Source organism: Falco rusticolus, chromosome 4 (assembly GCF_015220075.1).
Source record: "Falco rusticolus isolate bFalRus1 chromosome 4, bFalRus1.pri, whole genome shotgun sequence".
Lineage (NCBI taxonomy): Eukaryota > Metazoa > Chordata > Aves > Falconiformes > Falconidae > Falco > Falco rusticolus.
The window spans coordinates 100,695,726-100,710,052 of NC_051190.1; the positions used below are offsets into that span (position 1 = coordinate 100,695,726).

General features: G+C 38.2%; 1 protein-coding gene across 2 annotated transcripts in view; it reads right to left on the reverse strand.

Annotated features, from left to right (window-relative positions):
* The window catches only part of ANO10 (anoctamin 10), a 130,028-nt gene that overhangs the window by 30,557 nt on the left and 85,144 nt on the right, over positions 1-14,327 (reverse strand). For both annotated transcript variants that reach the window (XM_037383060.1, XM_037383061.1), the window contains exon 12: positions 14,189-14,305. In XM_037383060.1, coding sequence (XP_037238957.1) covers positions 14,189-14,305 — 117 coding nt within the window. The remainder of the gene's footprint in view (positions 1-14,188; positions 14,306-14,327) is intronic.

Here is a 14,327-nt window from a genome sequence, read left to right on the forward strand (position 1 = left end):
TTCTGCTTTCAGGCGGGTGGTGGTTAGTTTTGGAAGAGCAGCCAGTGACCTAGAGCACCAGGGAGCACTTACATAATGTGCTTATACACCTTACATAATTCTCATATACTGTGACAGCCAAACCATCTCCCAGATACTTCACTATCCGACAGCTCTTCCTCTCTAACACTCTCACTATCCAGCTTTTAAGGAGATATTTAAAACAACCTACTAACAAACCTCCTTCACTCCCCCCACTCCCAAGCTCCCTGGATTACAAACTTTAATGGCATCATGCTAGCTACCAGCAGAAGCAGATTACATCTGCGGTTTTCAGGCATTTTCACATATATCCCCTGCCAGTAAACCTAACTTCAGAAAAATCAAATTGTGCACCCACTACAGCCACTGCTTCACAGCAGGAGAAACCCATGTTTTTACAAATGTTTCTTCTCAGTCCTCAACAATCCCATCTTTAGCTGAGTGGATGGCAAATATTAGCTGAGGGCATTTCACTGTGGAGGAAGGGAAAGGAAATTTGTTGTGCAGTACTCATTGATTTAACAAAGCTACAACTTCTGAAAATATCTTGTGAAAAAAACAATTCTTACCAACTGAGTTCTTTTTTCTTGGCCAATATGAATGCAAAACCCAAAGCATTTTGCTCTTAAGAAAATTAGTTCTATTTGTCTTTTCTAAGATAGTTACACAATACATAATGCTTTCTTAAAAAAAAGCTTATAATTATTTATAGCTTGCAGAAAAAGCAGTATTTGTAAAATTAAGTCCAACAGAAAACCAGAAGTGTAAATGACTAACTCATACATTCTGGTCAACAAAAATTTTAACTTCTAGCACACTGTTGTAATGGAACATCCTCATTTTCCACCATTATTATTATATTGACACTGGCAGAATACAAAAAACAAAAAGCATAGGTAATATTGTAAGTATAAAACAACTAGAATTCTTCTTAATAAGTGCCATCTGTAAGAAAGTAGAACCCCAACCTTGTTCTTGCCATTGAAGTTGGGTTGTAACTGTGAGATACCCTTTCTTTAACCTTGTCAACAAAACAACACAGAATTTGAATTAAAGAAGTAGCATTTAGCAGTAGCATGCCTAGAAACACAGTCAGAGGATACAAGATAATTTGACCTAAAAAAGCTAAGAGGCTTTGGGCATTAAAGCAGACTCTCAAATGTTTATCTTAGTGCAACAGTTTTGCCCTCAAAGCTACCGGCTATGATTAATGTTTGCTGGAAAACATTATGCACACAACCCATGAGTAGAAAGACAGTAACTTTTAAGGCATCTACTCCAGGGAAATCAGCCTTTAAGAAAATAAATAAAGGCATACAGTAGTTACAAAGGAAAGATGCAACTCAACTGTTAAGCAGAAAGCGTGGGCTGTAGAAATCTCGCTATTCATTATGGAGGCACTGATCAGAACTCCATAAGCAAAGTGCCCCCCTTGAAATGCAGGAGATCCCAAACAGCAGAAAGATTCAACGTCTTAGCATTTGTGAGTGCTCCTCTCATGAAACAAATGCTTGACTCTTCTACACATAAATGCCTCTCATAAAAACCAATATAGCTAAGTACTCATGGAATATTTAAATTTATATTTATAATGAAATAAAAATTCTAGATGCACAACACAATGTTGTACAAGTCACACGTGAAAATAACAATATATATTAAGCAATGTAAACCAATTCCTATAAACCTTCTATAAAATTAACAGAGTTTGGAAGATGGACTTTTACACGTCCCAGACCCAAGTGATAGAAATGACCTTAGCTATTTTAAGAAACTAAACAACGTCACTTGTTGTGTTGTGGTATAGCTGCTCACCATACTTCTAAGACACAACAGGCCATAAAATCAACCACCAACAACTCCTGCATAACTCATCTAATGAGAACTACCAAACTGACAGTTCACAGACTTTTCCGTTTTTGGTAGATTAAATGATTTTCTATGAGAAAAGGACAGGCACTGAGCGTACTTTCCCAATATCCCCCCTATGGTGGCAAGGAACAGATTAGGTTAAGTTGATTCATATAACATACCATAGCAGAAGACCAGAAGCTACAAGAACCTTGCCAACTTGAATTTTCCCAAATTTGATAATAATCTGGCTTTCATTGTGTTAGCAAAATGTTAACCTGCCCTCCAAGAAAGAGGACTCGTTGCACCAATTCACATTATTTGGCCATCCACATACAAACAGAAGAAAAAAGGAGTTAACTAAAGCTCTGAAGCACATGATTTGATTATACTAATTGTCTTAAAGCACATTTGCAAGCATCATTAACAAGCTAAGAGCAAATCAGGTCACCATGTTTTCCACAAAGCCCATAAGATAAAATAATGGAAATTCAAATTCATGGATTCCAGAAGCCAAGGAACCTCCATGACAATTCAGCCAAGTATCTTCTTTCACTTGTACAATCTAAATACTTTTTTCACCAAACCTGGTTAGAATATACTAAGACATCTGCAAATAGCCAACCCACATGCTTAGCACCAAGAACAATGAGTTGTAGCACTTCTTGCCAAAAGACACTGTGGACCCTAAAGCTAAAAATGGTTCAACAGGAGACAGAACACCACCATGGAATAGAAAATCACTGAAGATCACTAAACACAAAGAAACTGCATCCATCTTAGAAAAATCAGAGCTAAAAACAGAGTGGACAGTAGGAGAGTTTTAGGAAGAAGCACAACACCTAGTTGCCACGCTTCCCTGCTCTCTCCTAGACATCTGTTTATGGCTGCGGGTAGAAATGGCACACCGTCTTTGATAAAAGATTGTTTTGTCCCTGATACACTCCATTTCTAATCTGGACCGACATTCACCTATTATCACAGATACAAAATTTTGCCTCCTTCATGTTACATCTAACTTCAGTCACTGTACCACTTTACTTTTCTTTTTATCAAGAAGGTTAAAAAGTCTCCTGCTATCCTTCCATGCACTACTAAATACATACCTACATAACAAGGCATCTCTCAACCCATTTCTGGACAAGCTAAATAAAACGAGCCTTATAAAACTCACATCACTAAACAATCTCCCCTATATTATGGCAGAAAAGGTTACAAACTGCTGGTTGAGACTGTCACATAACTCAAGAGAATCATTTGTAGGTGTATTAAAATGAACTGCTGATACTGGCACAAAACGCTTATGAGCGTACCCATGGTAGATACACACTTCTTCCCACACATCATCTTAAATGTGCATTAGCCAGAAAGACTCCAAGACCTTAATCTCTAGACTTCCCAGTCTTCATCTCCTGCATTCTTGCTATGGCACCACAGTTCCTTTCTGGTTTCCTGATCTTACATAACAGATTAAAAAAGGCCAAAAGGTAGTTCCTTGGGGAATACAAGTGTTACCAGTCCCCTCCTCCGGAAGCTAGCAGGTTGCTTTGGTAGGGCATACACATGAAATGGAGAGAAACGCAAGTTAAAACTTCTTTCCAACAGATACCCCATACGACCACTTCTAGCTAAGTAACTCAGCACAGGGTCATGGTTCTGTTGCCTGATCTGGGATGGGGAGAAAAGGGGACAATCTCCCTTCCCTTCACATGCAGAGATTGTCTCCACTCCTTCCTCATACACTGGACATCCTGTCACGCTCTGTTAAGGGATCAAAGTTCTGCCATTCCTCATCATTTACCAATTTCATTTCAGTCAAGTAGTGACCATCATTGAACAGTATCTCTCCACCACGCTTACACAATAATTAGTGAAAATACTACTTCCTTCACTTATAATACCTATGAAATACACAGACTAAATTTTGCTGGTGCTGTCCTGCCACACATGTATATTCAATCTGCAGTTAGACACCTACAGCTCTACTAGTGACAGAGGTGGGGCTCTTTGTTTTTATACATGCATGGCAGGTTTTCAAAGTCTCACTTACAGTTCAATGTGTCCCAGAAAACAAATAATGAATTTTGTTTCTTTATTCTGCCAAAGCAAATAGGAGAAAAATCCTAAAACCTTCTCTCACAAAGTGTCCATCTAGAGGAAATGTTTATCTTAAAAATGTCACCTTTCCTAGTCCACAAGGAGCTTCAGCTACGCCAAGCAGCTCAACATGGGCTGGATGACTCCTAGCTGTCCCTTCCAACCTACACCAGTCTGTGATTCTGTGAAATCACAAACTCTTACAGGTCATGTTTAAATGTAGTCTAGGTGTCAGTGCAGATATTGGTAAGGGGTAAAATTATTCAAGACATCAATAGCAAAGTTCCTTATATTATGGATACAGCAGGTCTTAGAAAATGTGTTGACATAGAACACATTCGCTAAGTATCTATGAACAAGCGAGTGGTGTCTATTCTGATACAATAGAGATACTCATGTCAAACTTGATTACTTTCCAGCTAACACAGACGAAAATATGTAGAGTTTGCAGAAGCCTTCTAATGCACTGGAGTTCAAGCAAATAAAACCACCTCTGTTGGACCAAGCTGCTCCTCATCTGTCTGTTCACTTGGAAGGCTTTCGTCAGCACAAATTTTACTATGTTCAGATTTGTGAACTATCACAGATTTTGATAAGCAGCAAAAGAAGCAAGTGGACAAAACTGAGCTGGCCAAACAACATGCATAAATTACAAGAACGTAAATTAAATATGAATTGATAATTTGTTCTAGAAAATTATGAGTGGCACAAAACCCCCAAGCCAAAACCTAAATGTTGCCATATGTTGTTCAGCTTGGGGGACCTCAGTGGTTCCTAGGGAACAGTAATTTGACTAAGTCAATCACTTGCATCACCTGCCAGGCAGGTGTCCCCAGTAAAACACCTCAAGAGCCAGAGGTGTTCAAAGCCTGAAACCCCCTGTAATGCAGTCCTCCTCTGTCTAGCTTTGCATAATAAAGGCCAACAATCCCACCCATCCTCAACTACAACTAGATGAGAGGATAAGGGAGTTAGTGATTTAAGATAATTCATTGCTGACACTGAGAAGGCTCACAGAGGGGAGAAAAAAAAAAAAAAAAAAAGTCATCCTAACAGACAGTACTAGTGAGTACCAGCAGAGTGGTAGTTGGAGAGCTAGCTGCGCAAACTGTCACTGCTTGTGTGATAGGGATCCAAGTCACACAGGATAGGGTCCAGCCTGTGATGGTCAATGGACTGGTCTTTGCAATAAAAGATCCCTTATCAGACTGAATCTTGAGCCATAGTTGCAGCAGAAAGTATCAGAAAAGACAGTGCTACAAGTGAATTCAGTAGGGGACGCATCAAAATGTCTATAGAATGTCTCCTCTTACTCAGCAACACAGTCCTTGACTGTACTGAGGGATTTTGCCGTCTCTTGTGAATTAAGCAAAGATGTTCTGTATCTATACACTGGTGACACTGTTTATATCTGGTTCATTTGTACATATCTGTGATTACAAAAAAAAAAAAAAAAGCTGTGGCCTACCCATTAAAATACTGCACTTCTTTAACATAGATATTCAGGTCAATAACACAGACTGAAAAATAGGGAAAATAACACAGAATGAACATAACAAGTGCTAATTTTTATCTTATCTCTTGAAAATCACCCCTCTTAATACATTTTCAAATATAGCAGCTCTAGACACTTAGGGAAGGTACCTAAGAGTGCAAGAAGCAATGGTCCACAAAACTACCTTTTGCAAAGTACTCCATAATGAAAATTTCAAAAATATTTGCATAAGGACTACTCTAACATATAAAAAGCAAGTGCTACTTAAGCTGTATATATAACGTAATAAAGTATTCATGGACACTGTGTAATTTAAACAAATTAGACATATAAAACACTTCTTTTTCCTTTTGTGTTATCCAGACAAAGAATTACATCTCACTTCAGAACAAAAAATTATCAAAGCATATATACAGCAAGGACTTGCCTATTTGGCATGTGTCTTACCCACCTCACTGAAATGGCAGACATATATGGGAGTGCAATTTCTCATACAACAAACAGGATGAGCATTCAAGGCAGCATCAGCATACACAGAGACTTTTTCAAGTTCAACATTAATAAACCCCAGTGGCTGGTAGGCAACACATCATATTGGGTACTTGTTCTTAGAATCTTCACGAGCAGGCTGCACAGCACGTACAAAAACACTCAGTCATGGTGTGAGTGCCATCACTAGCAACACATTGACATGAACCCTCTTTAAATTTTTGTCTCTTTTTCAGGAATTCCTGCTTTTTGATCTCGTTAGTCTCAGAAAGATAACAGGGTGACTGAGATTATCTTTTGGGGTGGGGTGGTAATCCAGTCATATTTAAACATCTAAAATTTTACTGAAATCATCATCTCTGAGAAGTCGAGATATATCCTATTTGCTATCTTCCTGCTCATAGAGAAAGCTTCTAGGGTCAAATTTAATTATTTCAATTAAACTAGCATTTCCTTTAAAGGCTTGTTGTCCACTGGGATCTTTTGAGGTGACATAGGGAAAAGGATGTTTAAAATGTGATAGGCGTGTAGGAGTCCATAGCTGCTTGCAACAAATACTACTTTTTTTTATCACCAAGTTCTGTTCAGTTTATAAAGAAAATTTCATTATCAAATCATGTTAAGTGTAAAATTTTGGAATTCTTTTCTTTTGAAGAAATTTTAGCAAGACAAGAGATTTCATTTTTTCTCTCACTCTAGTCCTTCATCTTCTCAGTAACAGATACAACCATTATTTAGAAGTCTGTAACTATAGACACATGAATGTCCTGTTGAAAGCTTGTTACCAGACTTCTTGAAATCAAATCTCACTGTGCACTTTACTCCCATTTCTATGGGAAATGGAATAGCCTCTTCCCTTGTATTCAAACCAGTTCGCATATAATTGGAATCCCCTCTGGGTTCTGAAACTATGAAAGCCTCATGTAGCTGCAGTATTCTTACAGTAGAAGCAATGTTAACCTAGTTTTTATCCTGTCTCCTTACTCCAGGTTTCCTTGTTGAGATCATATCTTGTCAATGACCTGGGATGTCAGGGAAAAAGACAGGACCAAACTGACTGATGTTCATTCCACCACCAGACTCTTTGAGAAAGGTAAAACAGGCTCTCTTTCCAGAGAGACTCAGCTTTTACAGAAACACAACTTGATGGACAATTTTACCCTGGAAATAGCACAGAGAATGAATGGATTGTTGGAAGAGAAAATTACACCTGCTGGGAAGCGGGTGTACTCTTTGCTTCTGTTCCTATTATAGGAGCATGCAAAAGTATCAACTACCATCACGTTACAGTCATATCTATTTAAAAGTTTATATTTATACCGTTAGTTCTCAATGGCCCCATATTTAAAAGTTTAACTTACTGGCAAACCAGGCAGACTTGGTGTCATCTCACCTTCAGCTGAAAAGTTACAAATGGAGACACAAAAGCTTTCTTCCTAAATTAATGGACTTTTGATGTTACTTTTTTCTTAAAGGATCATAATTTATTTTGGTTTTGCTAACACTCTTATATTGAAAGTAATGTTCAGAAACATACCCTCAAGAAAGGGCCAGCATTAAAGGAATTCATGTTTACAATACACTTGGCAAAACTAAGTTTGAAAACAATCTGTTTTCCTATGACTGGGTGCGAGTCTTTCTATGCTTAAAAAAATGTTAGGAGAATAAAATTAATCTTACTTGCATTATATCCCTGCTGCTACCAAACACATGTAAATGTGATATTGACATGTCTGAAAGCATTCTGACTACTCAATAGGGAAAAACCCCATTTGCAAAGTTGAATTAATAGGCTTGGACTCTTAAAAAAACCTATACTAAACAACAGTGATTATAGAAACAACGTGTTTCCATTTTCACATCACCTGTGAGTTATGTCTAATTACACAAACCAGTGAAGCCTATCAAAAAAAGTGCAGCCAAACATTTTTTCTGGAAAAAAATGAGATTAAAAATATTTTTTTTTAGAAACAATATTATTTTTAAGGATTTTTTTTTTTGTCAAAACATAAAGCAGTGTTTTATTTCACCTAATTCTATTTTAACCTAAATTCACATTCTATTTTAAACTAAATTCAATGTTTGGGCTCAAGTTTCAACAGCCTTTCCTACAGGTTGTTTTGCAAATCTTTGATTACTGGAATGAAAAGTTTTCATTTCAGCTACTTGCCTTTCCTGCTGTCTGACTGCAGCCTTAAGTTTGCTCAGCACTGCCTGTGAGCACAGAATGAGCTTCTGATTCTATTTTCAGTAGTGGGTGTTTTGAGGGTAGTCCTGAAGCTACAGGTAGCCCTCTTCTGAGCACTCGAGTTCTGGTATCTATAGTACTGAATGAGGCAGAAATCCACTGAGTTTGTTTCAGCCTCACAAAAACTGTTTTCAGTTCCCATTTTACAAGATAAGCAAGCAGGATGTTAACTAGCAACTCATGCTCTCCCAACGTTAAATGGTTAAAAAAAAAAGAAAAAGGTCCTGTTCTCTTTCATTCCCTGCCAAAAAAGAAGGGTCATTTCTGAGACTTACTGACAGTTCAAGCAGCTATGTTGGCCCATCACATCCACAGTCATATCTTTGAAACACAAAGACATGTTAGTAAATAGAAAATCTCTGCAAGAACAACAGCTTGAAGAGGTGCAAGAACCAAGTGTCAATGTTGCCCAGTGCAGAAGTTAGCTTAGCCCTAAGTTAGCAGTATCTCTTTGCTGTGCTCTGAGCTACAGAAAGCTGTTCAGAGATGCTTGAGCTACAGAAAGCTGTTCTCAGAGAGGCTAAGCACTCTGACAGGACAGGGGCCAGACAGAACAGCACACTCAAGCTCAGTGTATTCCTTCTGGAAAGGATGAGATTAGTGCTAGTGGGTACTATTCCTAGGGGAAACAGCGAAGTCCAGCCATTGCAGTCAGAAACCAGAAAGCTTTGCAATTATTAGAGCTGCTGCGGTGTAGTGAATTGAAATGTTAAAAGCACTGAAATTACTTGAAGCAGAAGGTTTCTACTACAGAGAACAGCAACTTTTACATGCTAGAATACCTGCAGAATGAGGGAGTTTAAACTTTTCATATGACTGTGCTGAAGCAGAGACACTTGTCTCTTTCTGTCATTGTCTCACCATCTCTGTCAAAAAGAAGCTAATTAACACACTATCATATTTTAAAGAAGTTTTTTGTCAGTGTAGATTGTATTCAGAGATCTGTCACAGCATTCTTCATTTCTTGCATTTCCTGGAGAGGGAACGGAGACATAAGACCCAATTTTCAGGAAATGGATGATATTGCTAGAGAAATCCTAATGAATGTTGTACCTACTGTTGCTTTGGAAAACTTGGTATTCTGCTGGAAATCATTAAGAAGGAGTGCTACTGACTTACAAACACCTACATCTCACTCCAAAGCAATTGAAGCAATTGTTTACGCATATTCAGACAACACCACTGCCACTAAACAATTGTATGTAGGTGGTACAACCACCATGGGAGATACTGCATGAAAGAGCAAAAGGTCTTTCTCCACTTGACCCAGGCTGAATGACCACATTGCTTTATCTCACTCTGAAAAGAAATACAGCAGGGAGGATAAAGAAGGCACATTTTCACACTGGTGTTCAATAAGCTTGACCCTTTTCATTACTGGCAGTTGAGGAATAATGACAACTGTCAATCAGCTGACCAGGCCCTTTGGTCACAAGTATGTTATCTATCTGGAGTCTCCTAGTGGAGCATTTGCAGATGGACATCAGATATCCAGCAGATGGACACGCTTCTTCAGAGGATGCATTTAAAGACTTCACTTATAGAAAGGCAAAGGCATTCCTATTAAAAGATACTGGACACCAATAGCTAGAACACTAAGAAAGGAAGCTAGAGCACAGGAGTGATGTCATGTTTATAAATTAGGTCACCTTGGAAGTAAGGGCTGGGGACGGAACTGGGAAGGGATGCACTGACCAAAAAATCCTCCACACCTGCATTTCTGCTCCAGCTTAAGGACAGGTTTTTTCCCCTGTAGTTCCTCTGAAAAAGCAAACTCTGGGACTAAAATTTTTTTCTCTTTTGTTGCTGTCAGGGCTATGTTTATTCTGCTGAGATAGCGAAGGAGATGCTATAAAGAAAAACATCTTTAATTTATCTATTTCAGATTTTTAAATGCAAAGTACCATAAAAAAACACAAGCATTTTTACATTAATAAACTTTTGCTTTCAGAGCTACTACCAATGCTGTCTATGTAGTTGCACTTCGTTAAAAGACACACCCATTCCCTACACCATTTAAAACTATTTTTCATTGAAAAATTACTCATAGCTATATGTCACCTTGGGAGTTGCTACAATCTGTATTCTATCCTCAGAAAACAATTTCATGAATAATTATTTTCCCCTACTTTGTCTCTCATTTCTTTTGCCTGGGTCTAGTTTCAGTGCAGAAAGAAGGTAGTAATTTGATATTTGCCTCAATGGGAAGAATAGTGGGAAAGTCTTGTAGTACCTGAAAACATGACTGTAATCTAGTCCACAAAATGCTAGTTATGCTATTTAAGCTGCGGTTGTTTTGTGTTTCTGGAACTTAGACCTTTTATAAGGATAGACTGCTGACTCGTCTCCAGCCATGAGGGCCTTTTGTCTATTCATTAAGCTTTGTTTGTCTAGAAGCTAAAACGCTTATCAGTGCAGCTTTCAGTGTCACTGCCCTGAAAATGCCAGGTAGTGCCTTCCCACTAGTTTTACAGGACTGGTCCTCACCTATGCCTATGGTAATTCCTGAACCACTGAAGAATTGTCTGACTGTTCCCTTGCTGCTCACAGGCACACCTATACTTGGTCTCTCTTCCTTAAAATAGGAACTAGACCAAAGAGCGTGGCATGCTTCTGTGCTCGCAAGAAATAGATGCCACAGAGCAGAGTACTGCAAAGCAGCAAGGGGAGTCTCAGGCACCTCACCCCACTTTACTAGCTGGCTACTTCCCTAAGAAAGACTATGGTGTTCACCAGAAAAAGGTCCATCACCCTAGTAGCAGGCAGTACCCATATCTAGTTGCCCAGCATGCAGGCTTCCTTCCAGGTGACAACACTTCAGGGAGTGTGAATGGAATCAGTCTTGCTCCTCTGCAAATATCCAGATCCACATTCCCCCCCACAACAACAGAGTCTAACCAGCCTACCATTCTTTACGCTGGAGGACATCAGGGCAATTTGAAGCAAAGTCTACAGATGTAGCGCATTAACCTTTCTGAAACCAAATTAAGGAAAGTATTTTGTCTTGAGTTATATCAACAAACTTTGTTATGATACTTTGAGTGTATTGTAACAAGTATTTTCCAAATAGATCAATTTATTACAACCCATTAAACAGTCCACTCCCTTTCAACAGTGTTAACACAAACTATGTAAAGAAATGTTTCAAAGAAACATTTCCAAACTTCCTAACAACCTTGCTTAAAGTTTGAGAACTTCAAAACAAGACTTCCATTCCAATATACAATGATTTTTTTTTAATCGTGGCATTTTTCTCCGTATAGGAGGTTTTAACAAGCTCTAATGATGATCATTCATCTCTATTACTAAGCTGAGATTCCCTAAAATGCCTTTCAAACAGACACTAACTCAATCTTCAAATGGATTTGAACAGAATAGTTACAGTCCCACCGCACCAAGTTAAAAAGCAATTAGGTTAACGTTAACGAAAACGTAAAAGTGTTCACACTGTCTAACGTTAAGGATCCCAAGCATAATCAATAACAACTGTTCAGAGCAGCTGTATTAGGCCATTTTTCTTTCCACACACTATACACAGAGCCTAACAATCCATTTTGAAATCTTAGATGTTTACAGTCTGATGGTGTTCTGATGATTAGAAGAAGACACTTCTAATAGCTACATCGCAAGACCGTAGTACTCAAAAAGCTCATATGATAAAACACAATGGCATGCATGTCTGGATAGCATCAAGAGAGGAATGTGATGCATATTTGCACAAAAATATATAACCCAAGTTTCTCCTTAACATGTGATACCACAACACATTTGTCCCAGACTTTTATGTCTGTTTTTCTAAAAAGTTGATTTGGGGGATTTTGTGGCTGTTTTTTGCTTGAAAGTAAGATATAAATCATACATTACCATGATGACTCTCAGTTATGAGAGGAAGAACTAGAAAACGTGCTTCTAAAATAAATGCTTTGGTAACTTTTTGTGCTGCCAATGTATTACTTTTGAATGCAGATATTTTTCACTCAAAAAATTAAGGGACCAGAGAAAAAGCCTAAATCTCTATGTGTCTATGGGATACATAGCACAGTATCAATCACAGGAAATCTAAAAAGGTGATGGTAGACACTTGTTGTTAAAGTGGCACCTGAAAACTAGCCACCATCCTGAATCCTGTAGGAAGCCTGGAAGTATTTGGCGAGAACTGCCAGGCTTCTGGTTCTTACTAAAATTCAGACTAACTTTTAACCACTGAATCAATGAAACAACCCTGCAGAACTGGGAATCACACATGTATTTTGTAGGGAACGCACAGATGCAAGTCCTGACTGACCAGGAGATGAAGTCCTGACTGCTGACATGCACACTCATATAGAAAGAGATTCTGTGTATATTCCAGTTGGCATATTATAACCAAAAGGGGACTATATTTACTTGAGCTTAATGTTCCAGTGGGTGACCTAGTTTTGCCTGTCTGCAAAATGAAAACAAAGAATGAACAACTAAAATAGAAATGTAGTCCTGTTCCTTTTAATATTATCTAAAAAGTACAGGAGATCCATGACCAGCTTCTGGCACCATCATATCAACATACTAGAAAAAGGCAAAACAAAACTACCAGGCATTAGATTCAATGGTAATTTCTATTTTGTTATGGCTGATTATGGAAGACAGTGCTGACCTCAACAGCAATGTTCTAGTGTCAAACAAAACTGTGGCTTTTTAACTAGAAAAGGCAGTGTGTTGTTTACAGGGTCGGTTTGTCCAGAATTAAGAGATCGTTTTGTCACATGCAGCTATGGTAGAGGTTTTAGAAAGTAACCTACCATTCCACACAAAAAACAGTATAGAGAAGGTTACACATTTGCATGTGGAGCACAAAACCAATATGCTCATGTAAAACCATGCACTGCAATGTAAAAATATGTGAGCTAACGATAAATAGGTGAACACATCTCTGCAGCTCCATGCTGGTTTGCGGTTTTGTCTGTTTTTTCTGATATGGAAGCTAGCTTAGAAATCCTACCTAGCATGGTACGGTCAGAAACTCCTAAAGAATGTTGCCATTGCAAAACCAGGTCTGTAGAATCTCTGTATCCTACTGGAGCAAATCCCATATGATTCTTGATGTCTTGTGATTTCCACCACTCACTCTATGGAATGTTTTGTTAAAACAGAAGTTTTCAGTAGAAATATCTAGCTCCTTATTTTCCTAAATTGCTTCAGAATGCCTGTTAATAAAAGGTATATTTTACGATATACTTATTTATGCAATGAGTATATTGTATAGACAGTAAAATAAGGCAACATTACCAATCTATCATACATACTTAGTTCTCAACACAGTTATTTTAAACATGTCCAGCCTGTTTACAATTTCTGCTTATATTCGAGCCAATTTAACTGTTTATTTGTGATTGTGTTCTAGCAATGAAAGAAATCCTAATGCTGCAAAAACAAACACCTCCAGGGGACTAAAGGAAGTTTTATAGATCCCAATGTCCTTTACAAATGACAATATAAACAAAGCATGTTTGCACACATAAGGACAACAGACATTACAAGCTGCTATACTACTAACCATACCAGGAATTTCAAGCTGTCTGAAAAGGAAAACCATTTTTCTGCTGTTGACTGACACACATTGGTGGGTTGAAAGGACAGATGAATCTGTTACAACTTCCAGCTCTCTGCTCCACTTTTAAGCAGTGATGGTTTAACAGAAAATGAAGCATCATTTGAAACGCTATAGTTTACAATCCAATGTGTGGAGGTAAACCAGCACTATTTTCTCTTTATTTAATAGTCTGTGCTGTACACTGTGAATAGTGACTGTTCCAAAACCCACTCAGACACCCCAGCTCTGCCACCACAACCTGTGGGGTAGAGGTGGAACAGTTTTGCTAGCTAATCTTAATACAGTGTAAACAGGAATTTGAAAACCCCACGATATACACATTTATCCACGTAAAACAAAAGCAGAATCTCCCTGGTTTATCTTTCCTTCAGGCCACCAACACTTCAGTTGCTCTTACCTGTTGTTTGAGAGCCTCTAGAGATTCAAATTCCAATTTGGCTAGTTTTATCTGGATATGTTTTGGTTTATCCGGAATTACAAATGCCATGATAAACTTTATTGCTAGTAGCAAGTGCTGAAAAACAAGTAAAAAGAAA